The sequence below is a fragment of the Palaemon carinicauda genome, chromosome 45, assembly GCF_036898095.1.
Source record: "Palaemon carinicauda isolate YSFRI2023 chromosome 45, ASM3689809v2, whole genome shotgun sequence".
NCBI classification, from domain to species: domain Eukaryota; kingdom Metazoa; phylum Arthropoda; class Malacostraca; order Decapoda; family Palaemonidae; genus Palaemon; species Palaemon carinicauda.
Window position 1 is genome coordinate 32,842,960 of NC_090769.1, and position 24,309 is coordinate 32,867,268.

Here is a 24,309-nt window from a genome sequence, read left to right on the forward strand (position 1 = left end):
CTTATCTTTCTTCATCCACCTCCATGGCCAAGGGTTGGCAGCTAACACGATTTCAGTGTGTAAATCCGCTTTGATGAGACCCATTTTATTTGCCTTCCAGATCGACCTAGGTAACGAGATCTTTAATAAAGTTTCGAAAGCCTGCGCTAGGCTCAGACCTTCAGCACCTCCAAAGCCCATCTCATGGTCTTTAGACAAAGTTCTTCATTTCGCCTCCCTGTTGAGCAATGAAGAATGTGCGTTAAAGGATTTGACGCAAAAAGTTATTTTCCTATTTGCACTCGCGTCCGGGGCCAGGGTTAGTGAGATCGTAGCCCTCTCGAGAGAGGCAGGTCGTGTTCAGTTCCTGGATGGGGGGGATCTGAACCTGTTTCCGGATCCTACGTTTCTCGCCAAGAATGAGTTACCCACCAACAGGTGGGGTCCCTGGAGAATCTGCCCTCTGAAAGAAGATGCATCTCTATGTCCAGTAGAATGCCTAAAGGTCTATCTTCGTAGAACTTCAGACTTCAAGGGTGGTCAACTATTCAGGGGAGAAACATCAGGCTCAAATTTATCTCTGAATCAACTCAGAGCGAAAATCACATATTTTATTCGCAGAGCAGATCCTGACAGTACACCCGCAGGTCACGATCCGAGGAAAGTTGCCTCATCCCTAAATTTCTTTAATTGTATGGATTTTGAACATCTCCGTTCATACACGGGCTGGAAGTCTTCCAGGGTGTTCTTTCGCCACTATGCGAAGCAAGTAGAGGAACTTAAGAGATCTGTGGTAGCAGTGGGTCGTGTAGTTAACCCTACTGTTTAACTCTGCGAGGAACAGTGGTCTTAATTGGGACGATTAAGTCCAGGGTGAGTGTGTAGGTACATACTGTACTACAAACTAAATGAGGGCACCAAGTGCCCATATAGACTGTTCCTTCTTTCAAAGGTGAACCTAGCATAAGTTCAGACATGTGTGCCGAGCGTTTCTAACGCTAATGTGATTTATTTGTAATACAGACTTTTATGACTTGATACCTTGGTATCTTATTAAAGTGGTGTTTAATGGTTTTTCTTTCAGATAAACAAGTTCTGTTTACTATCATACTTATGCTTAAAGTTTTGGGTTACCCTCTTTTATATATATATATATATATATATATAATTGTTGTTAACCTGTCTGTTTATTATCTGTCAATAAACTTGTTCTTGAGAACCTTGCGTCTCTTTCACCTGTGTCAATTTATTGGTATAATTGAGCATTTTGATTCTATGTATCTTATCTGGGATAATTCTGATAGAATTGTTCTGTTATGCAATCTATGTTGCATTGGTTTATGTAGTCCCCTAATGGGAGGACTCCGTCCCTTAAAGGGACGAGGGCGGTTTTATTAGTTTCTTCCTATGCGGATATAAACCTTTGTCCAATACAAGTATTGTGCGGATTACTGGTCAATATATATTGACGCAGTGGTTCTATACAAACTATGCTTTACTTGATATAGGGCGAGACCACTATATTAGCTTGCCTGGTATTCATACATAGATATATGTACTCTTCGAGACTTTCCAGAGTCTAGTAGGACTCTTCCCTGTAGGGGGCAGGAAGCTCTAACATAGTTTATAGTTAGTTGAAAAGATGTATAACGGTAACATCTTAGGTCTCTAGGTCTAGTCGACCGGGAAAAAATTACCTCCGGGGAGTACGGCACGTTCTGAGAATCCACAGATACAGTAATGCTCTGGTACACTTCCATCAGGACGACATGGCTTGAGCCCAAAAAACGGATTTTGAGCGAAGCGAAAAATCTATTTTTGGGTGAGATGGCCATGTCGTCCTGATGGACCCGCCCTTGCCTTTCTAAGAAAGGGCTGTAGGATCCCTCCCTACATACAGTATCTGTAGCACCTCGTGTACGCTACAAGGAATACAGATGGCGCCAGGATTAGCGCCAGGCACGCATACGAATCGGGGGATAGGGAAGCCTTGGGAGCGGCTCCCCCTTTTTCTTTCCCGAATTCGTATCTCGTCAATCACATCCTACGAGACGAAATCTCTGTCCAGGATGTAGATTGCCATGTGACGTGTCTAGAATACGTCCTCTGATATGTCGCGATATCCCTTTCACGAGGGATACTCGCTCCAGGAGTTAGAATTCTGGTACCTTAAGGTAAATTCTCTGGGAATATCGCCGTAGTTGTAATATACCCTAGGAAGCTACCCTATAGGAACTTCCATCAGGACGACATGGCCATCTCACCCAAAAATAGATTTTTCGCTTCGCTCAAAATCCGTTTTGTAGGTCCACAAAAGGTAGAAGGTGACAGGCAGTCCTGGTGGCAGGTATGGTGCAATCCCATTGAACCTTGAGGTACCCGTCGGTTAATCAGAGAGGAAGAATGATAGCAGTGAGCCCCAATAAGCCCGGATTCATAATCGAGACCCTGTTCGAAAAGTGTGGATTTTTTTTAACGTCAAAAGAGCGACTGAAATTTGTGTCATAAGTGCGGTTTTCTCTTACCTCTTACGTTGGTCAAGCTTTAACAGTTTAACGTCTGTTGCCCACTGCTCTCCACAGGAAGGTGGAAATAAGATTTTGAAGAACGCTAGTTACCTCCGCCAACGAAGTTGGAAGGAGGTTATGTTTGAGTTGTTTTTGTTAGTGAACATCTTCCTGGCCATGATTTGAATCGTTTAGAAATAAAATTTGCTGGGATTTACTGTTATGTAAAAGTTGGGAATGTTTAAATTTTTTAAGGTCAAGGTCACGTTCAAACAAAATATCCAATTCACGTAATCAGCCATAAGTTGGACACCGTTGTCACAGAGACTTCAAACTTAGTTCATATTTGAGTGTATGAAAATCCACGCTAATTGATACATGAGGAGGTCGAAGGTCAAGGTCAAGTCCAAGGTCAAGGTCAAGCAAATGGTCAAATTCCGGTCATCAACCGTACGGCCACAATTTTAATCGTAAAGTAATGAATCTTGCAGGGATTCTAAACTGTTATATAAAGAGCTGGAAATTATTAAATTTTGGAAGGGCAAAGGTCAAGGTTACGGACAAACAAAACGTCCCTATCACATAATCAGCCATAAGTTTGGACATCGTTGTCACAGAGACTTCAAACGTGGTTCATATTTGAGTGTATGAAAATCCACGCCAATTAATACATGTTAAGTTCAAGGTCAAGGTCGACCGAAAGGTCGAGAAATAAGCTACTGTGGCGGAGGTCGGCGCTCTACTAGGGCCCCTCTAGTTTTTCTATTTTAGGATAGGCCTTTATTGGTCTCAGATATCAACGCTGGACATTCAGTTACATATTTACTCGCTTGAGTCATATTTCCGTACTAAGAGACAACATACTCACTCCCGTCTTCAAGCCTCAGTGATACACGTTAATTTTGAATTCCAACCCTTTATGTTCACACTTCTGAAAGAAGTATTTCCCACAGTAGTCATGCAATGTTGTAGATTTAATTTAGGTTTGACGTTTTGGCGAAAAATACAAAACTATGGCCTGAGTAATGAATACGAAGACAAAAATAGGGACATATGCCAATAGCTGAAACTTTCATTTGGTCAATACCCTCCAGATGTTAAAAATTGATATGTTGCTGAGCTGATGTCAAGCGCACCGAAACAGTAAAAAATTTCTTGCTTCACAATCCCACTTCCACTTCCCCGTGGAGAGCAGGGCCAACAGACCTTAATATTATTGAAGTCTGGCTAGCGGAAGAGCTGAGGGAAAACCGCGATAATGATGCAATTTTCAGCCACTCTATTGATGTTAAAAAAAAAAAAAAAAAAAAAAAAAATTCCGCGAGTTCGTAAATATTGGATCCGCACATACCTAAAATGCTGATAAGTAGAAGAGCTCCGGAAGGAAGAAGGAAAATAAGTAGGGGGAGAAGAGGTCGAAGGAGTCAAAGCCTTCCTTTAGAGTCAAAAGATTAAGATAGAGAATTAGCGATAGAGTTGTGTTTTAGCTATTGCAAGGGAAAGCTAAAGAGGAAATATAAATGTAATAAGTCTGATAGATTTAACGATAAAGAAAACAGTTATAATTTTAGTTGCTGAAAGCTAAAAAATGATGGAAAAATTATAAGTATAAGACAAAAGATGGAAAGGAATATGCCATTTTCATGTGTTATCAACATGGCATGCCTTAAAAGTGACTTCATTGTCAGAGATTTCAAATGAAGTTTTGGACACTGCTTGGTAGTGCATATTTTGTCCTAAGATCTTGATAATATCTAATTTATTGTTTCTTCAGGAATTTTAGTCAATTTAGATATAAAGATAAATATTTCCACAAATGTGAAGCAATTGTAGTGAAACTGTTCCATCATGAACTCGGTAATTTGTTGAACTGCTAGTTTGTTGGTATTGGTGAACTGCAATTTTCTTATTATCTAGATTAGCTGATCAAATCAGCTCCTACATATTTTCCTTTTATTGTGTCATAACAATGTTGGGTTCATTGGCATGAAATTGCAAATGCTACGTCTAGGCATAGTCATGAAAAGAAATTCAACTGCTGATAATAAATTCTTGGTTTCTTCATCCTTTGAATCTTGCTATGCTCTCTTTTGTTGGCGCAGTAATATGATCAGGTGTTTACTAATGGCATGGATGCCACTGTATATTTCAGAAGAATATAATAGTGCTAACTTCACCACTTAACTCTTCTGTACGTTAATTAAACTGCATCTTTTCCTGTAAAATGTGCCAGTGTGAGAAAAAGGGATATAAGGTTTCTAGCAGTATTCATCAAGTGTATATTAAACAAAGAAAATTACGTATCTTTTCTCTTCCTGTTAGATTGTTGACAACAGCGTTTTTCAAACTTGAGATTTTGCTCTTTTAGCATAAAATTGAGATCGGAAGTAACCACACTCCTTTTCAAAGTTTTAAGGGTTTACCATTTGAATTATCTTTCATTTATGAACGTCTATGAACTCAAGAAAAAATGGAAGGGTTTAACAGTCCGGTATCCCAACGTATCTTTAGTGTTAATGTTGTTTTATATATATATATATATATATATATATATATATATATGTATATATATATATATATATATATATATATATATATATTTATATATAATATATATATATATATATATATATATATATATATATATGCGTGTGTGTATGTTAGTGTATGTATATGTATATATAGATAAATATATATATATATATATATATATATATATATATATATATATATATACATATGATAAATATATATATGTATATATATATTTATATATATTACATGTATGTGTATATATATAATATATATATATATATGTGTATATTTATATGTATATATATACACATATATATATATATATATATTACATGTATATATATATATATATATATATATATATATATATATATATATATATATTAAATATACATACATGCATACATACATACATATACAGTATACATATATTGAAAGCGTTCCTTAGAATAATGTGCTGAAAGCTGGGGAAACACAGAGGAATGGTTGATAAGACAATTTCGGATGTGCATCAGCATCTCAACGGAACTAGAAATATTTGCTTCCGGAGCTATTTGTGTGATGCAACACAATCAGTGTCTTTGGTTATCCATTGAAATAGTATCCAATCATTTACGTTTGTTCATGGATACAAAAGCAATAGTGTAAGAAATATTTTTATAACCATTTTAGAACAATTCTGAAACAGTAGAGTCTCGTTTGCAACGAAAAAATAATTCGTTACCTTTATCATGACTATACGCTACTTTATTATATTGCATAATTGATTTTTATCTGGTAAAGATATAATGTAATTTTATGAAGCTGAGTACAATGAATGACTGAAACATTGTGGTTCATAAGTGATTTTATATATATGTTTAGTGGAAGATAACTGTCTTATATTCCATGTTATTTATAATTCTGTTATATCTCTTTATGAACTTTTCCTCTAAGTCGTTATTGAAATTAGTTTTTTTCACCTTCTGGAAGGTGATATAATTTTCTTGTAAGATAGAATCATATTATGTTATATCATATTATTCATATTTAAGGACATAAAATTCTATTCAGTACAAGAATTTGGAACGTTCTAGATAACTATATATTCATGGATGAAGTTCTTATAACACTGAGTATGTTCATAAAGTCCACGTTTTTCATTTCATAATTCGGAGATTTTCTAGAAATCTCAATATGCCTTGATAACCTTTAGGAATATTCGTCCCGTTTTTAGCTTAAAAGTATTCAATTTTTTAGCTGGTTCATGGTATAATTCTTTACAATGCACTTCAATGGTAATTAGCTAAATTATTATTATTATTATTATTATTATTATTATTATTATTATTATTATTATTATTATTATTATTATTATTATTTGCTAAGCTACAACCCTAGTGGGAAAAACAGGAGGCTCTAAGGCCAGGGACCCTAACAAGGAAAATAGCTCAGTGAGGAAAGGAAACAAGGAAAAATTAGTTGTTTTAAGAACACTTAAAATATTGAAATTAATATTTCCTATATAAACTATAAAAATCTTAAACAAAACAAGAGGAAGAGAAATTAGATAGAATAGTGTGCCCGAGTGTAATCCTCAAACAAGAGAACTCTAATAGGCTTGAATTATTTCACACTGCGTTTTTGCACTCGCTAAATGTTAAGGGGAATCTTAACTTTGTTTTAGTTTTCGTTTTCTTTCTTCACATCAGTTACCTGGACAAGAGAGTGATCACAAAAATGCCTGGAAGTCGATGGGTAGAAGGAACCCTAAGAGGTTATGACACCTACATGAATCTTGTTCTGGAGGACACTGTCGAACTCCGAAGGACAGGCCAAAGGGTTCATATTGGAGTAGCGGTGAGTATATCAAGTGATCCTTGAAGGCCTCTCTAAACTTTTAAGCAATGTTTAAACAAGGAAAAAGGCTGATCAGAAAAAAAAGCATTTATTGATTTATAAGAAACACTTCATATAGTTTTCACATGTTTATAATGATGCATTTGACGTATACACTAAGGAGCAAAACATATAATGACTATTTTATCTCATTCATTGTCAAAAAAAAAAAAAACTTTTCCAAACTTTTTGGTACTTCTTTGCAATTACCTTATTTATCTTATAAACAAAGTTCTTTTAGATCTCACTCGGTTTCAATTCAAGTGCAAACACTGTACAAACTATGCTTTTCGTCTTTATTACGTTTGAGTGGCCATTTGAACTTATACAAACACATATATACACTCATATGCTGTATATATATATATATATATATATATATATATATATATATATATATATATATATATATATGTGTGTGTGTGTGTGTGTGTGTGTATGTTTGTATATACTATATATACACATATATGTATCTATGTATATGCACATGATGTGTATAAAAACAAGAGAGAGAGAGAGAGAGAGAGAGAGAGAGAGAGAGAGAGAGAGAGAGAGAGAGAGAGAGAGAGAGAGAGAGAGAGAGAGAGCATAAGTACCCATGAACTTTTATTGAATACTTATTTGCGCAATAATCAAAAGCCAATTTCTTTCTTAAGGTATTACCTCAAAATATATGACTCTAACCTCATCTTAGTTCGCCTGAAATCCATTTATTACGAGTTACCTTTATGTCATCCTTGGTAAGGTGGCAATCAGTAAACCTCCTTTACTAAGTTGTAGCTCCTCTTCCATGAATTTTATTTTTCCTTCAAGGGCACCAGACGAAATAAACAGTTGTTGCCTCGTTAGTCAGATGAGCCCACATCAGCCTTTACACAAGATGTAGCTCCTCTTCCATGAATTTTATTTTTCCTTCAAAGGCACCAGACGAAATAAACAGTTGTTGCCTCGTTAGTCAGATGAGCCCACATCAGCCTTTACACAAGATGTAGCTCCTCTTCCATGAATTTTATTTTTCCTTCAAAGGTACCAGACGAAATAAACAGTTGTTGCCTCGTTAGTCAGATGAGCCCACATCAGCCTTTACACAAGATGTAGCTCCTCTTCCATGAATTTTATTTTTCCTTCAAAGGTACCAGACGAAATAAACAGTTGTTGCCTCGTTAGTCAGATGAGCCCACATCAGCCTTTACACAAGATGTAGCTCCTCTTCCATGAATTTTATTTTTCCTTCAAAGGTACCAGACGAAATAAACAGTTGTTGCCTCGTTAGTCAGATGAGCCCACATCAGCCTTTACACAAGATGTAGCTCCTCTTCCATGAATTTTATTTTTCCTTCAAAGGTACCAGACGAAATAAACAGTTGTTGCCTCGTTAGTCAGATGAGCCCACATCAGCCTTTACACAAGATGTAGCTCCTCTTCCATGAATTTTATTTTTCCTTCAAAGGTACCAGACGAAATAAACAGTTGTTGCCTCGTTAGTCAGATGAGCCCACATCAGCCTTTACACAAGATGTAGCTCCTCTTCCATGAATTTTATTTTTCCTTCAAAGGCACCAGACGAAATAAACAGTTGTTGCCTCGTTAGTCAGATGAGCCCACATCAGCCTTTACACAAGATGTAGCTCCTCTTCCATGAATTTTATTTTTCCTTCAAAGGTACCAGACGAAATAAACAGTTGTTGCCTCGTTAGTCAGATGAGCCCACATCAGCCTTTACACAAGATGTAGCTCCTCTTCCATGAATTTTATTTTTCCTTCAAAGGCACCAGACGAAATAAACAGTTGTTGCCTCGTTAGTCAGATGAGCCCACATCAGCCTTTACACAAGATGTAGCTCCTCTTCCATGAATTTTATTTTTCCTTCAAAGGTACCAGACGAAATAAACAGTTGTTGCCTCGTTAGTCAGATGAGCCCACATCAGCCTTTACACAAGATGTAGCTCCTCTTCCATGAATTTTATTTTTCCTTCAAAGGTATCAGACGAAATAAACAGTTGTTGCCTCGTTAGTCAGATGAGCCCACATCAGCCTTTACACAAGATGTAGCTCCTCTTCCATGAATTTTATTTTTCCCTCAAAGGCACCAGACGAAATTAACAGTTGTGGGCTTGTTAGTCGGATGAGCCCACATCAGCCTTTACGCAAGATGCAGTAGCCCCAGCATCGGTCCAATTCATATTACTGTACCATTGATGGGCTGGCTAGCTCCTCCTAAAGGGGACTCGATAGTCATGGACAATTAATGGTCTCCACAAATCGTGCCTTGTCATCTCTCAAAGGTTTCATCGAGTCTATGGTCTGGAAGAGGATCAATAACAATGACTCTCCTGAGTACTCCCCCAAAAATGCTCCGTTGACCCACTTATTACATCGTTTTATCGTATACCTGATAAGTTATGGAAACCAGCATCTATAAAATACCCTAGAGCATTAAAGTTATATCACATTCCTGATCTTCACCTCTCATTAGCAATAGTCTACATCTACTAAAAGCAAATGGATTGTGCCATGAGGCCCATGAATACTAGTTTTTTATATCATTGCATTTCTTTGATAATTAGGTCCATTCTTTCTAATAGTCATACCACATATCATATCAAAATATTTCATAGACTTCTCTTTATGACAGACATATAAATAAAATTCTTACTTTTTCATAAACTATTTTATCGTTTCCATCATCATATAGCTGCTCAGATTTCAATCTAGGTTTTGATATTCTCATTCGATGTATCGTAATTTCTCTCTTTGACAGCTTTACTCAACGTAAGAAACACAAGACGAGTTTATAGATCATTACTGTCTTAAACTACAAAGACTTATAAAAAAGAATCATAAGCTGCCAAATCGTTTAGCTAAACTTTGAGATGGATGTTCAGAACTCCATTAAAAAACTGTCCATGGTGGAATCTGGCTACTCTACCTTCGACCGTGAATTGCTGGCGGTGCATTTGGCTGTCCATCACTTTGACCACTTGGGCATGCCTACACTCGATAGTCCTATGCCTGGTCCGTCCGTCAATGTCAACATCTCTCTGCTGTGGCTGAATATAACTGCATCCTTCAACACGTCCCAAGTAAAATTAATCCTGTTGCTGATGCTCTGTCAAGAAACACATTGTCTGCCATTCACCTGAGGTTGCATGACAACACGTTGACAGAATCCCAACGAATAGATCAAGAGTACCAAGCTTGCAGGACATCAATGGTCATCCCTGCGTTGGGAAGATGTCGCTCTCGACGACTCCAACGCTACCCTCTTCTATGACGTCAGTACTGGTAGGCCACACCTTTGGATACCTGCCCCCATGTGCCGACAGGTGTTTGATTTAGTTCATGGCCTCTTACATATTCGTTCTGATATACTTCACAGCTACTAATGACGAAGTTCATTTGGCATGGCATTACTAAGGATGCTAAGGATTGGGTTCATACATGTGCTTCAAAGGTATATTGATACATAGATTAAGGAGTGGGCACCTTTCCTCAACCTCAGCGTTGTTTTGGCTACATTCACTTTGACATAATATGCCCCCTACCCACATCACAAGGTGGCTGTTACCTGTTTACTGTTACCCCTTTCACCTCTCAGTTGTGAACATCATTAGCAAATCTCCTGGGCATCACCTTACATCAGACAACTGCCTTCAACCCTGCAGCTGAACGCTTCCATCACACTCTCAAAGCAGCTATGATGTCCTACTGCAATGACTCCAGCTGGTTTACTCAGCTTCCCTGGGTACTCCATGGATTAGGGACCACTCCTAAGAAGGGCCTGGATGTCTCAGCATCTGAAATGGTGTACAGAAAACCAATAATCGTCTGTGCTGAATTTCTTTCGCCTGCAACCTCCTCCAATAATCTCCTGCACCTACATCACGTAGTGGGGAAATTTACTCTATGCCGCCAGACTTAGAATTTACTCTCTGCCGCCAGACTTACAAGCCCCCAACAAAGCAACACACACTGATAGATTTAATCATCACAACACATGTCTTCGTGCACACTGACACTTGCAAGCAACCACTGACACCCCCTTACATGGGGGCCCTTTTCTTGTCATCCGTCACAATCTGGAGGCTTTCATAATAAACATTCGTGGCAAAGAAGATTGGATTTCCTTTGATTGCCTAAAACCTGCGTATTTCCTGCAAGACGACCAGCCTACAGTTCACCTCTAGGGCATGGTACCCTATTTCACATGTATGCTTATGAGGGGGGCCATGTAATGCATGTGTATTTCATACACGCTCATACATTATACTGTGACTGCTCTTTTTCTCTTTTTTTTGCTCTCTCCTGCACTGGTATTAGAGAAACCTGTTTAAGCTTGCCATTACATGTTTCATATTGACTTGAGTTTATGTCATTGTTATCCTCAGCCATTTGTATATAAAGTTGTGATGTCGCATTAATAAACTAGTCATGTCTTTCTGTGAAGACTTAGTCGCAACCTGCTACAATGTCATCACCTTACTGTCGTCAGCATTTTGGAAATAAACCGAGCCTAGATGAAGAGTGTTTGCATCTAGAAGGAAATTACCTAGTGTTGGGACCAAGCTGTCAACATCATAATCTGTGGAAAAAGCATTTTTGGAAACCGAGCCTCAAGGATATCCCTGTTTATGAAGTGTCATCACAGGTCGACACATGCCATGCTTTTGATATGGCATAGCACAAGGTCCAGGTTGCATCAGAAATTTGTTCCAGAGGCTTCTATGGTGTGACCGAGTTGGACGTTTTTAAATTAGCCAGTCAGTATGCAGAATATAAAAAACTCCTTATATGTAAATGATGATTGTCCATCCTAATTAGCTCCATCCATACATTGGTATATAAACTTTAAGAAGAGACTGTCCATAGAAGATAGGACAAGAGAGAAACCATGTCTTGACGAGAAGAGCAGAAGACAGACAGAGCCAGTTTCTGAACCTTCCCTTCAAACAACAAACCCCATATTTCCAAAATCCTGTTATGGCTGAGAAGAAGAAACGAATAGAAGAAGCCAGCCCTCCCTGCTTGTGACGAGAAGTAGCCAAAACTGCCTGCAGCCTGGCCTTAATTTTACACCATTACCGAATTCTTGGAGAAGACTTTTGATGTCTTATCTACATGCTACCCTTTCTGTGACGTTTTTTAATCAGAAGTCATCGTGCCAGTTTCACCTGAACTTCATCCACCCTTCTGCAACGTTCTCAAGCCGAAAGCCTCCGTACCAGTATCCTCTCAGCAACTGCTGAAAGCTATTCAACATTCCATGTAAGTATTGCACTACTATCCTGACTGTTTCCCTTATCTATTAATATTTCTAACTGATTTGATTTATCGTTTAGGGTAACAAAAGAAGGAACATTGATTTTCTTTGTAAATAAATTTGTGAATAAACGTTTTGAAATTTTTGTCCTAGTTTCTCTTTATATTAATTTTCCATATTTCAATGATTGTTGTTGAATCATTTATGTTTAGAGATTGAAATAAACAGTAACCATTTTAAGATCGAAACGCCGTGTAACCATTTTTATGATCTTATTTTTGGAAATATTCCAGGTATAAAGGATCCAAGAGAGAGAGTCGGCTAAACCTGAGGCTGAAATTGTTTGGAAGGCTGTAAAAATAGAGGGCCACATTGAAAAACAAGAAGAAAAGGTGCACTGACAGATCTGGCATGAGATGCTCATACCAAATCAACAGCAGTCATGACCAGAGCTTAGGTATAGGGAGAGAAATGAAACACCAAGACCCTGGCAGTAACTTGAAATATCTTGCTTGCAAGAGAAGAGTAGCTAAAGGAAACTTTTCGGTACGCTCCTAATCTCATTAAGAATTTTGAGAGAGCCAAATCATACAAAGAATGAAGATAAAATGGAGAAGTAACTCTTAATTCAAAAGATGTTAATGGTATATTGGTATTTACCGGGGTAAGGTAACTGGGGAAGTGTGGCAGATCTTGGTACCAAAACCGAGCAAGTAGCAGAAGCACCTCTTTAGATTTTTAGAAGAGTAGGACTGAGGAAACCAGCTTACTTCTAAAAAGATGAATAAGGTGAGCTGTTTAGGGATCACCAAGCTGCTTTTCACTTTACTCTGGAAACCAAGATGCATTTGATAATGTAAAAGGACCAGTAGTCTACTGAAATCCATGTTGCAGATGAGCCAGGAGAGACTACCAGTGATATTGTTTTTATACTGAGAAATTATGCTGACAGGCACCGAATTTTTATTATTCAAGCTATCATATGGAATGTCATTAATGATTGAGAGGACTGATGCAAGCTCTCAGTAAAGAATTAAAAACCTACCAGAATGTGTTGGAGTTGAAGAATTACCTTGAAGAAGTTGTTGAGTACCCAAGGGGGGAGTTTTACCAGGTGCAAGGACGTCACAAATATCAATATAACAAAAAGGACAGATATTATCACTATCAATTTAAAGCAGGGAAGAAGATAGTCCTGCACTTACCTACAGAGGCAAACAAGCTAAGAAGGGATTAATAATATAACCTGCAAAGTTAATTTCGGAGGAAAGTTTAAAACTCTAATGCAAATATCCTGACAGCCTACTCTGAGAGGGAATTAAATGAAGCACCAGTAACTGTATTTGAAGAAGAAAGATGCCTGAGTTTGACCATCATGAAAAAATAAGTAGATGAGGACTAGGTAATTAAAGATGAGAACTGGCTATATCTTGGACCTCAGCTGTAAGATAAAAAGTGCTGAGACGTCAATATTAGCAATACCCGAGCAAGCATAAGAACGGACAGGGACTACAACAGAGCAACAGTTAGAATTGTAGTGATGGCAGAGCACCTAGTTAGAGAGAGAGAATGTAACCTTTCCCTATTCTACTAGAGACATGATTCAGAAAAAACAAAGTCTAGAAAATACTGAGCAAAAGAATCATTTAAAAGTTAACTTCTGTAGCTGTTCACCCGTAGGGTTCATGCAGAAAAACAGTGGATAAAATTGGTTCAATGTTATTATCATCGACTGAATGATGTAACCAAGTTCTACACTCAGCCAATAGAGATCCAGAAGCTATTTTATCGCTCTTACAAAATGGTAAGCTCTTCATTAAAGTGGACATGAACAAATCTCAATGAAAGGAACATTAATAGGAAGACAGTTTCGGTGTTAGCAGTTCAGTGATATGCTATTTTGACTGGTGAAGTTAACCAGATCCGGGGACATTTTGAGGATGATTTGTCAACTCATACAGCATCAATAAGAAGAGCATATGAATGGAATCGAAGAGTGAGAGGGAAGAAATATTAGCAATCCAACCTTTCATGTGTTACAATGAATATGATGAAGTGGAATTCTTAAGGCTCATCATCACCTGTAATAAATAGGTCATAGATGAACCAAAATCGACAAAGATTTACGATGCATCACCATCAAAGACGAAGGCACAAGGGAAATTATTTCTTAGATTAACAGGCTACTTCTTCTAATTTTTTGAATGACTTTGCTAATTTTGTAGCTCCTTAGAAAAGAAGGAAAAACTGAACAAAGGAGAGTGGAAGAAATATAAAAAGAAAACCTCTGATGAATTTTTATAGAGTATGAAATGCACAAATACTATGTATACCAGATTTCACTTAGACCTTTCATGTGAGGCATATTCCAGAAAGAATATGCAAAATACACATTTGCAATTGATCATACAAGCAGGAAACTCGAGTAAAATAAGCGCAACTACTTTATGACAGATTGATTTTTTTTTTTTTTTGCTTATCCTTCAGAACACAAGAGGGAGGGCTAACAAAAGGAAGAGGTAATTAGCGTAATGATTGTTTGTAGCGAGTAATACTTTTGTTATACCTGAATGTTTGTTTGTTTATACTTCTTTATTTATTTTATACATAAGGACGGTAGGTAATGTCCTGACCGATTGCTTTTTTACTTTGACTGCAGAAAGAGAAAAATTATTTTATGTTGGCTTTACATATTAGCAATATTGTGAGTATATTATTACTTATTCATCGGTAAATATTATTTCATCTTTGCATGATATGGTTGTGAATGATACAATTGGTTGTTTTATATTTGTTTTTATTATAGTACTATAGTTTAGTTCGCTCGGAGTATTCGTAAGTTTTTATTTTTCTTTGCAGATTGCACATTTTCCTTTGAAAGGTTTAAAGGTCGCTCATGACTGGCAGAGGCAAGGGACAGTGGCAATGCCTTAGCAGGACAATACCCTAGAGACAAACGTGCATATTTGGAGAAGCAGGAAGCATATCATCTTTGGAAGGTGTTATGAATTAGGTAATCATAGCCACGGGGTTAGCAATAAATAATTCCTTATTGGCATTAGACTCGGACCCGTGATATCGAATTATTGTTTCGTTCCAGCTAAAATAAGCATTGAACAAACTCCTCAAGATCGCGGGACTCGTAATGGAAATAGTAAAGTAAATAATTTGGTTATAAAGTGACTTAAATGTAAAACAAAGATTTTACTATTAAAGTATTTACGCAAAATAGTATAGTAATTCTCTAAAATAAATAAATAAATAGATAAACAATTAAGTATTAAGTTTTGCGAAAACAAGCGGTTTGGACAGTCGAGTCTTTAGACAATAGGTGACTTCCAGACAGAGTTGCCAGATTATTTCCACAGGATTATCATACTTAAGCTTTATTATTATCGTTTTTCACTCAAAATTACCGTACGGACTTTCAACATAATCATCAGTGAATAACATAACTTGTTTCAAGGTGTTTTAGTATAATTATTTGATTAAATACACACACATTTATATGTGCCTAAGCTGTGTATCGTACATCGTATCGGACACAATATATTCCTACATGTACGATAATTATCGTACGAATGGCAACCCTGCTTCCAGCAATCGTTTAGTAAAACTTTTACATTCTACTATAAGCAGCCGCTCGGTACACAGCGCGGAAACGTATTTACTGTGTGTGATGTTCTCATTAAATATATATAGACGGTTCACATGCAATATAGCGAAGCACTTCTTGACTTCAAGGAACACTTCTTGAAAAAGCTCCGGCACAAGATAAGTATGCTTCTCAATGTCGATGTGTGGATTAGGTTAGACCGGTCTATACCCTTAATATCTTGCATTGCTTGTAAAGCATACGACGGCGGAAGAGCTTTATCCTTTTAGGAGAAAAATGGTAAGTGTTCCTGTCAAGATAAATTGTGTTCGCAGACAAAGCTGTTAATTTTGTATCTGTGCGATATACTATGTCTCTTTTTTTTTTGCAACTTTGTAAATTTTATATTAAATTGCAACATTTTTTTTCAAGAAGTGAATTGCGACGGTAACATTAATATTTGTAATAGTATAATATTAATTACCTTCAATGTTAAATAATTCGTGCTTTACCACAGAATTTTGTTGTCGGTGATATTAACATTGTTGTTTTCGCTTACTATGGCTGGTTGTCTTCAGAGTTTATATTTACCTATTTGTGAATTATAGGTTCCGAGCTAAATTAGAGGGAGGGATATAGAGGTGTTGGTTTTCAGTCTGTGAAATTTTCATTTTGTATTCATTAATTTTGAACATTGTATTAGCTCATTCTTGTTGCAATGTCCATCTTGGGTGAGGCAACAACTTTGGAGTCTTTGGTTCCTTTTAGGAAAACCAGAGGTACACACAAAAGGAAAATAACCATTTGTTTAAAGAAGTTGAAAGAAATGGACTTGGAAACAGTCGCTCCATCGCTTGTTAAAAAGTTAGTAAACAACATAGAGGTTGAGCTTGCGCAGATGAAGGAGGTTGAGTCAAATAAAACCACCTTATGGAAAAAATGGATTTAGAAAATTAAGATGAAAGACTATAATTAGAAGACCAAACTAACTATTTGTTGCAAGTAGAGATAGAACTAGATTCCTTTAGAATAAATGAATTAATGCTGACACTGTAGCTACTAAGGATTTATTAAAGATAGCCAAATGAATATGTCGGAGAGTAAACCGCCGCCATTAGAGAGTGGCACATTTACCGGAAAGGAGAAAGATAAGTTTGCCTTTAATACCTTTATTAATCTATTCAACAATGTCATAGGTTCCAAACAAAATTTGACAGATGCCAATAAGTTAGCTTATTTAATTGTGTATTTGAGAGATTATGCTCTCTCCATAGTTAAGCATACGTCCATCAATGATGCGAATTACAAGGTGGCTAAGGAAATGTTGGAGAAGGAATTCTTAGACAAGGAATTTATAGTTGATGAGACTTTTAAAAATATACTTAAAGCTAGCCCAAGTTCTCTTTTCAATCCGGAATATTCCTATGTAAAGTTTTTTTCAATGAAATAAGATCTTATTTATGAGCTTAGAACACATGGAATAGATTTGCTACAAGTCAATACCGCCTGACATAGCCTAATCAGTCATATAATTTTTAATAAGTTGCCGGTATCCGTCCAAAGGGAATTCATTCATTTTTTTAATAATAATTATCCCTCTCTTCATGACATATTTGACAATTACCACGGAGTTTTAACAACCCTTAGCAGAACTAGCTCTGTCAAACCCAAGACCTTGGCTAAGTCACCTGTTAATGACACCTTCACTCAAGCTTTCAAGTCTCCCATTCGTGATGTTGAAAGTAAAACTTTTCAAAAGTAAGGGTACTGTACAGAACTATAAAGCTACTAAATACAAATTAAAATGAAAACTGTGTGGGGCTTCCAGGCATTCCTAAGGTCAATGTGATAATTTCACTAATTATGTTAGTAAAGTAGATAGACTAAAAGAATTATCCCTTTGCATCAGTTGTGCTGGATCTGACCATGAGGAAGATACGTGTTATGGAAAGCAAGGTAAACTTGGGTATCCATGTAGTGTGTGTCAGAAGAAGGAACATATATCTCCCTTATGTCCCATAGCTGGTAAAGAAAAAACTTCTCTATCCGCTAAAACTAATGTGATTATGCCTAACCCAGAGAACTTATGTTTTTTGTTATATCCTCCCTACCATGACGTTGCAACTAATGAATGGAAAGTTGAATAGGAAAGTAAGGTGCTTGATAGATACTGGTAGTCAAAGGTCATACATATCTGAAAAGGCAGCTCAAGAACTTTGTCCAGACGTTCAACGACTGTACTATCTTGATTGTGATGTCTGCACGTACATAGGGCAAGAATCCAAAGAATTCAAACAGATGTCCACAGGTATAAAATTAGAGGACAGACTCGTGTTTGTTCAGTTATTAGTTGACAAGACTTTAGACATTCAATTTGAGGTGCCGGGAATGAACGCAATACTCTCCGAGTTTAAATCAAATCGCATTAAGCTTCTTGATGATAGGTTGGCGACTGGTGTATTTACACTGATCTCATGGAACTCCAATTCAGCTGAATTGAGAAAACGAATGAACAAAGATGGGAGGTTAGTTGAGCATTTTAGTGCTTTAGAGAAAGTACTTAGCTATCGTTACAACATAGAAAATGATTCGCAGAGTATAGCACCTTGCAAAATAGATGCTGAGGCAAACACTAGGAGAAAAATTCTCTCTCGAACATATTTGACCCATTGAATTTTGCGCTTCCAATCACAGTAAGGGGCAAGTTGCTAATGCGTAAAATATGGAATTTGAAAGTAAACTGGGATGAGTCTCTACCAGAAGACAGATCCAATGAAATGAAAAGGTTAAGTAGGGATTTAGAAATGTTGAGCGAGATATCGTTTCAAAGACAAGCTTTGAATGAGCAAGTGTCATATGGCCTCCATATTTTTAGTGACGGTTCCATGGAGGCTTATGGTTTGGTAGCTTATGCACTAAATGAAGAAGGAAAGAGTGCAGACCTATTTTCCAAGTCCAAGTCTGTTCCCCTCGGTAAGAATAAAGATCATAGTGTACCCACTTTAGAGCCTTTGGGAGTCATTCTAGCCTTCAAATATATACCCACAATATTAGAGGCTTATCACAAACAGTTTCAATTTGTAGACCTGAGTGTGGATACTCAGGTTGTGCTCAATTGGCTTCTGACGAAAGAAACAAAGGTAAAGTCAAAATTCCTCCGTAATAGTTTTGGAAGCAGACAGCTTAAAAACTTAAATAATCTCTAAATATGGGCTTCCTGTTGCGTACCATTATGTCAACACTGACGAAAATACCACAGACTTAATTACCAAAGGGTTATCCTATCCTAAATATTTAGAATAAATGAAATTCTGGTTAGAAGGACCACATTGGTTAACTAATGACTTTAAAAAGTGGCCCAAATATCCTTTGCTGAGTTTGTCACCTGCCCAGAAAGGCAAAATATGCATGGCTTATGCTTCGCAGTCCAAGAAAGTGAACACTGGAATCCTAAATATTAATAAATATTCCAGCCTTGATAGACTGCTGAGGGTAACAAGCAATCTATTTGAATTTTTAAGTAAATTACGGGATTGTGATCCCAAGAGACAAGCCTTTGAATACTGGGTTAAGATGGCCCAAAATGGTGTTTCAGCAATGAACTAAAATTCCTAACAAATCCAAAGAAGAATGATAAAGATATTCCTCAGCTTGTGTCTACTCTAGACGAGTTTTTGGACTCCACGGGACTATTAAGATCCAGAGGTAGGATAAGTATATGTTCCTATTTCAAATATGAAATACACAATCCGGTTCTGCTTCCGAGGCAGCACCCGCTAACCACTCTTGTAATTAAAGACTGCCACCATAATATGCAACACCTTGGTATAGGAACTACCTTTCGTTACATGAGAGAACAGGGATTCTGGGTACCAAAGGATAGGATGGCTGTCAAGAATGTATTGAGTAAATGTTACATTTGTAAAAAAATTAATACTTTAGCCTTTAAATATCCCAAGTTCACTGAAATGTCCAAGCATCAAATGAAATTTGTGAAGCCCTTCCAACATGTGGGCGTAGATTACACTGGCCCCTTTGGATTAAAGATGAGATAAGTGATCAGTTGGTTAAAGTTTATATTCTCATTTTTACTTGTCTTAATATTATGGCTGTTCACTTTGAATTATTACCCGATATGTCCACTAATAATTTTATACTAGCCTTTCACAGATTTTATAAAATGTACTGTATTCCTTATTACCTATACAGTGATAATACCAAAACCTTCACAAAGGGTGGAATTATATTAACTAACTCTTTTCAGTCCAGTGAAGTATTAGAGGAGTTGGGAAAAGTCAATGTTAAACACGTTAAAATCCCTTTGTATTCAGCTTGGATAGGTTCAGCATGGGAAAGATGGATCAGAGTTCTGAAGAGTTGCCTCTACAAAGCTATTGGTAGGGCCAGATTAACGTACTTTGAAATGCTCACTTCTCTTTCTAGCATTCAACTGGCTATAAATACTCTACCATTAACCTAACGATCAAGATCGGACAATTCGAATTCATAACACCTAATTCCTTCCTTTAGATGCACGCAAACGCGTCGTGGATATTGAGGGGGGATGAGGAAGTCTGGCTAGATGACCAAAGTCAGCCTCACTTGGAAAAAACCCTTGAATTGCAAGAGGAAGTATTCGAGAGTTTTAAGAAGCTGTGACACGATAGCTACATTCTCAGTCTGCGAGAACACAGTAGAAACCTATATCAATCCACCGGGGAAAATAAAATCAAATTAGATGATATAGTACTAATAAAGGCCCCAAGTAAACCTCGACCCTTCTGGTTGATGGGAAAAGTAACATTGTTAATAACAGGCTATGATGGCAAAAAAAGAACAGTTAAAGTAAAACAAAGTAATGGATTAGAAGAAGTACATTCAATTTGTAATCTTTACCCACTAGAACTTACCATAACTCACTCTGGTAAGGAACGAGAATCTGATGAAAGGCCTGTTGACAATATTACGAATCGGAGCAGTGAGGCCAGGGCAGTCAGGCCTAAGAGAAAGGCCACTGTGAGATTTTACAAATTGCTTAAGGATGACATAGATTTATTGTAGGCTTGGGAAGGCCTTAGGTTAAGTTAGGTTAGTTTTTGGGGTTTTAAAAAAAAATGCTATACCTCCTTTGTGGGGTAATGACTTTAGAATTAGGGTAATTTGCCTATTAGTTTAAGTTTAGTTTGAAAAAGCTACACCTTTGAGTGGTGAGGATTGCTTAGTCTTTAGTCTTATTTGTAATATGTACAAGTGGTAGGTTATATATAGTTGAATGAGATTTGCAACGATCTCAACCCTCGCCCCGAGTTGCATTTAATTATTTTTTCTCATTATGTTATTCTTTCTTACCTTTAAATAACCAAATAAGTAATACTCGAGAGTAGATTATAATTGTGATTTAGGGAATCGCAATCTTATCTGGGGAATGTTATGAATTAGGTAATCATAGCCACAGGGTTGGCAATAAATAATTCCTTATTGGCATTAGACTCGGACCCGTGATCGAATTATTGTTTCGTTCCAGCTAAAATAAGCATTGAACAAACTCCTCAAGATAGCGGGACTCTTAATTCTAAAGTGGGCACACTATGCTCATTTCCCTTTCTTAAAGGAGCCAATTTAGATTTGGCAAACAAAAAAAGAGCTTTGATTGTCATCAGAACATGCATACATTACAAAACCATAAGCTTCAGTTGAGCTATCACAAAATACATGAAGCCCATATGTTTTTTGTTCATTTAAAGCCTGACGAGGAAAAGACAACTCTGACAGCATTTCAAAATCTTTACTTATGCTTTTCATCTCATTTTTATCTCTTTTGATACTTACTTTTTATACTTACTGGCAAGGTAAAATTCAGTGGATCAAAAACTTTAGAGATCTGAGACAAAACTTTCCTTTTAGTGTCAGCAGCAGCTTCCAACCTACAAGGTGCCAGACTTAAAGTATCACTATTTTCATTATACCTATAACCTAAAACTTTCTCTTCAATACAATCATGTTCAACTAGCCTTCCTTCGGCCTCCATGATTTTCCTTAAATCGTGAATTAGAATTCCATGACCTCAAAGTAAATCCTCCTTCTTGCATTCTTGATGAACAAAGACTATATAATTCCTGTAATTCGTCAATATTATGACCTGTGATTATTACATTATTTACATAAAAATTTTCTGAAATTTCTCTACACTTATCCTCAGGATACATCTTAGCATGGTGCTTCATAACATAATTAAGAATGAAAGGTGAAGATGTATAACCAAAAACTACGTCTTATATTTATAATATACAGTACTAATTTACTTCCTCTTTTCCAGAAAAAACAAAACCTGTTCTTATCATATTCTTCTGAAAGCTCTATCATTAAAAATGCCTGTTTGATATCACTTAGCATAACATACTCGTTTGTTCTAAAATAAAACAATAATTTCAAAATAGAACCCATTAATTCTATTCCCGAGTATGCAGCTTCATTTAGTGAAGGCAACTCTTTATTAGTCTTTAAGGAACAATTGAAAACAGGGCTTACTTTAGTTGTTACTTGTTCATCTGTTCTTATTACGGGCCTATGAGGTATCCAAGTATAATTATCATAATCAGAAGGTGATACATTTATTTCTTCTATGATTCCATCTTTTAATTGATTATTAAAAACTTCCTCATATTTACTTAACAGTCCCTTCCTATTAAGATGTTCCTTGTTCTATCTAAAACGTTAAGGGCTATAAAATGATTAGAAGGCACTTGAGAAATTTTTTCAGGGTACAAAGGTAATTTAACAGGATAATAAACCTCCTTCAAACTAATACCTTCTTGGAAATTTTCTATTTGATGTTTATCAAATGAGACCAGCTCCTTATTAGTTTTAATACCCATAGATTCAAAACTAAACAGATTTTCCAGCCCATTATCTACTTCACTGTCAGACAAAATATGTTCCAATGGATTAAAATATGATTTAAGCGGATCTATTAAGTTAACCATAGTTTTGGTCTTTATACTAACTTGCTTTGCCTTTGTCTGAGTTTCAAACAAGGACTTTCTTTGATAAGAATTAAGAAAGTTTAATGCATTTCCTACTGGGGCTACCCTTCCATTCAATATGTAACAAAAACCACCACCACATTTCTGAATGGACAAGGAGAAATACTGAATTATATCCACACCTATCAGCATATCTACTTCTATTAATTCATGATTTCTTCCATCATAAAATGTTTCATCAGCCAAACTTTTATTCTCTGATTTCAATCTATCTATGATCTGGTTCATACCTGGCACTTCATAGGAAATTTTCATCTCTTCGTCTATTAACAAAGGTACAAATGCTAATAGTTGACATTTGTTTGAATTATTTAGTTTCTTGACCTATATATGTATGCACTTCATGTTCCAATTCATATAAACTAAAACTAAATTCATGTAAACTAAACTAAATCTAAATTGGCTCCTTTAAGAAAGGGAAATGAGCATAGTGTGCCCACTTTAGAATTAATGGGGGTGATTTTAGCATTAAAATGTCTACCTACACTTATAGAAACTTGCTGAAATGTTCAGTTCCAATTTGTAAATATTTGTGTGGACGCTCAAGTTGTATTGAACTGGATAATAACTAAGGAGTGTAAAGTAAAATCTAAATTTATAAGAAATAGGATATTGGAAGTAGATGATCTTAAGAGTGAAATTGTTAAAGAATTTAAAGTACTGAACCTGTAAAGTATAATTATGTGCATACAGAACAAAACCCTGCTGATTTGTTGACGAGAGGGTTGTCTTATAAGTTTTTAGAGAATAGGAAATTTTGGTTGAAGGGACCAGAATGGTTAAATAATAGTTATGAAAGGTGTCCTAAATATCCTTTAATGAGTTTGTCTCCACAACATAAAGGTAAAGTAAATGTGAATTATGTGGAAATAGTGGAAGTAAACACTGGCTTTTAGAATATTAATAAATTTTATAGTTATGAAAGGCTTATCAAATTCACTAGTTATTTCTTCAGACCTTTATGCAAAGTAAAGGGTGAGATCCAAGGGAAAGGGCCAAAAAGTATTTGATTAAAATAACAAAGTGAATGTTTCTCTAAGGAAATATAGAATTCCTGAAAAAAGAAGTAAAATCAGAAAATGTTCCTTTTCTAGTCTCTAATTTAAATCTATTTATAGATGAAGATGACATATTAAGGTCTAGAGGAAGGATTGCTAAGTGCTTATATTTTGACACTAATGTTTATAATCCTGTGTTGCTTCCAAAAGTGCATAAATTGACATCTTTAATAATTAATTATTGTCATGAAAAGGTGCAACATTTGGGTACTGGTACTACCTTAAATTTTCTTAGGGAACAAGGGTTTTGGATCCTTAAAGGGTTAGTGGCAGTTTAAGACTGAAATAACGGATTTTGAGCAAAGCGAAAAATCTGTTTTTGGGTGAGATAGCCATGGCGTCCTGATGGAAGGTTCCTTTTTGGTAGCTTCCTTGGGTATATCACTACTAAATAATCCCAGAGAATTTAACCACAAGTTATCACAGAATTCTAACTTCTGGAGCGAGTATCCTA

General features: G+C 36.3%; 1 protein-coding gene across 1 annotated transcript in view; it reads left to right on the top strand.

The window, feature by feature from the left end:
• LOC137634964 (uncharacterized) overlaps positions 1–24,309 on the top strand; it is a 70,718-nt gene that overhangs the window by 17,796 nt on the left and 28,613 nt on the right. The window contains exon 2 of the mRNA XM_068367531.1: positions 6,713–6,860. Coding sequence (XP_068223632.1) covers positions 6,713–6,860 — 148 coding nt within the window. The remainder of the gene's footprint in view (positions 1–6,712; positions 6,861–24,309) is intronic.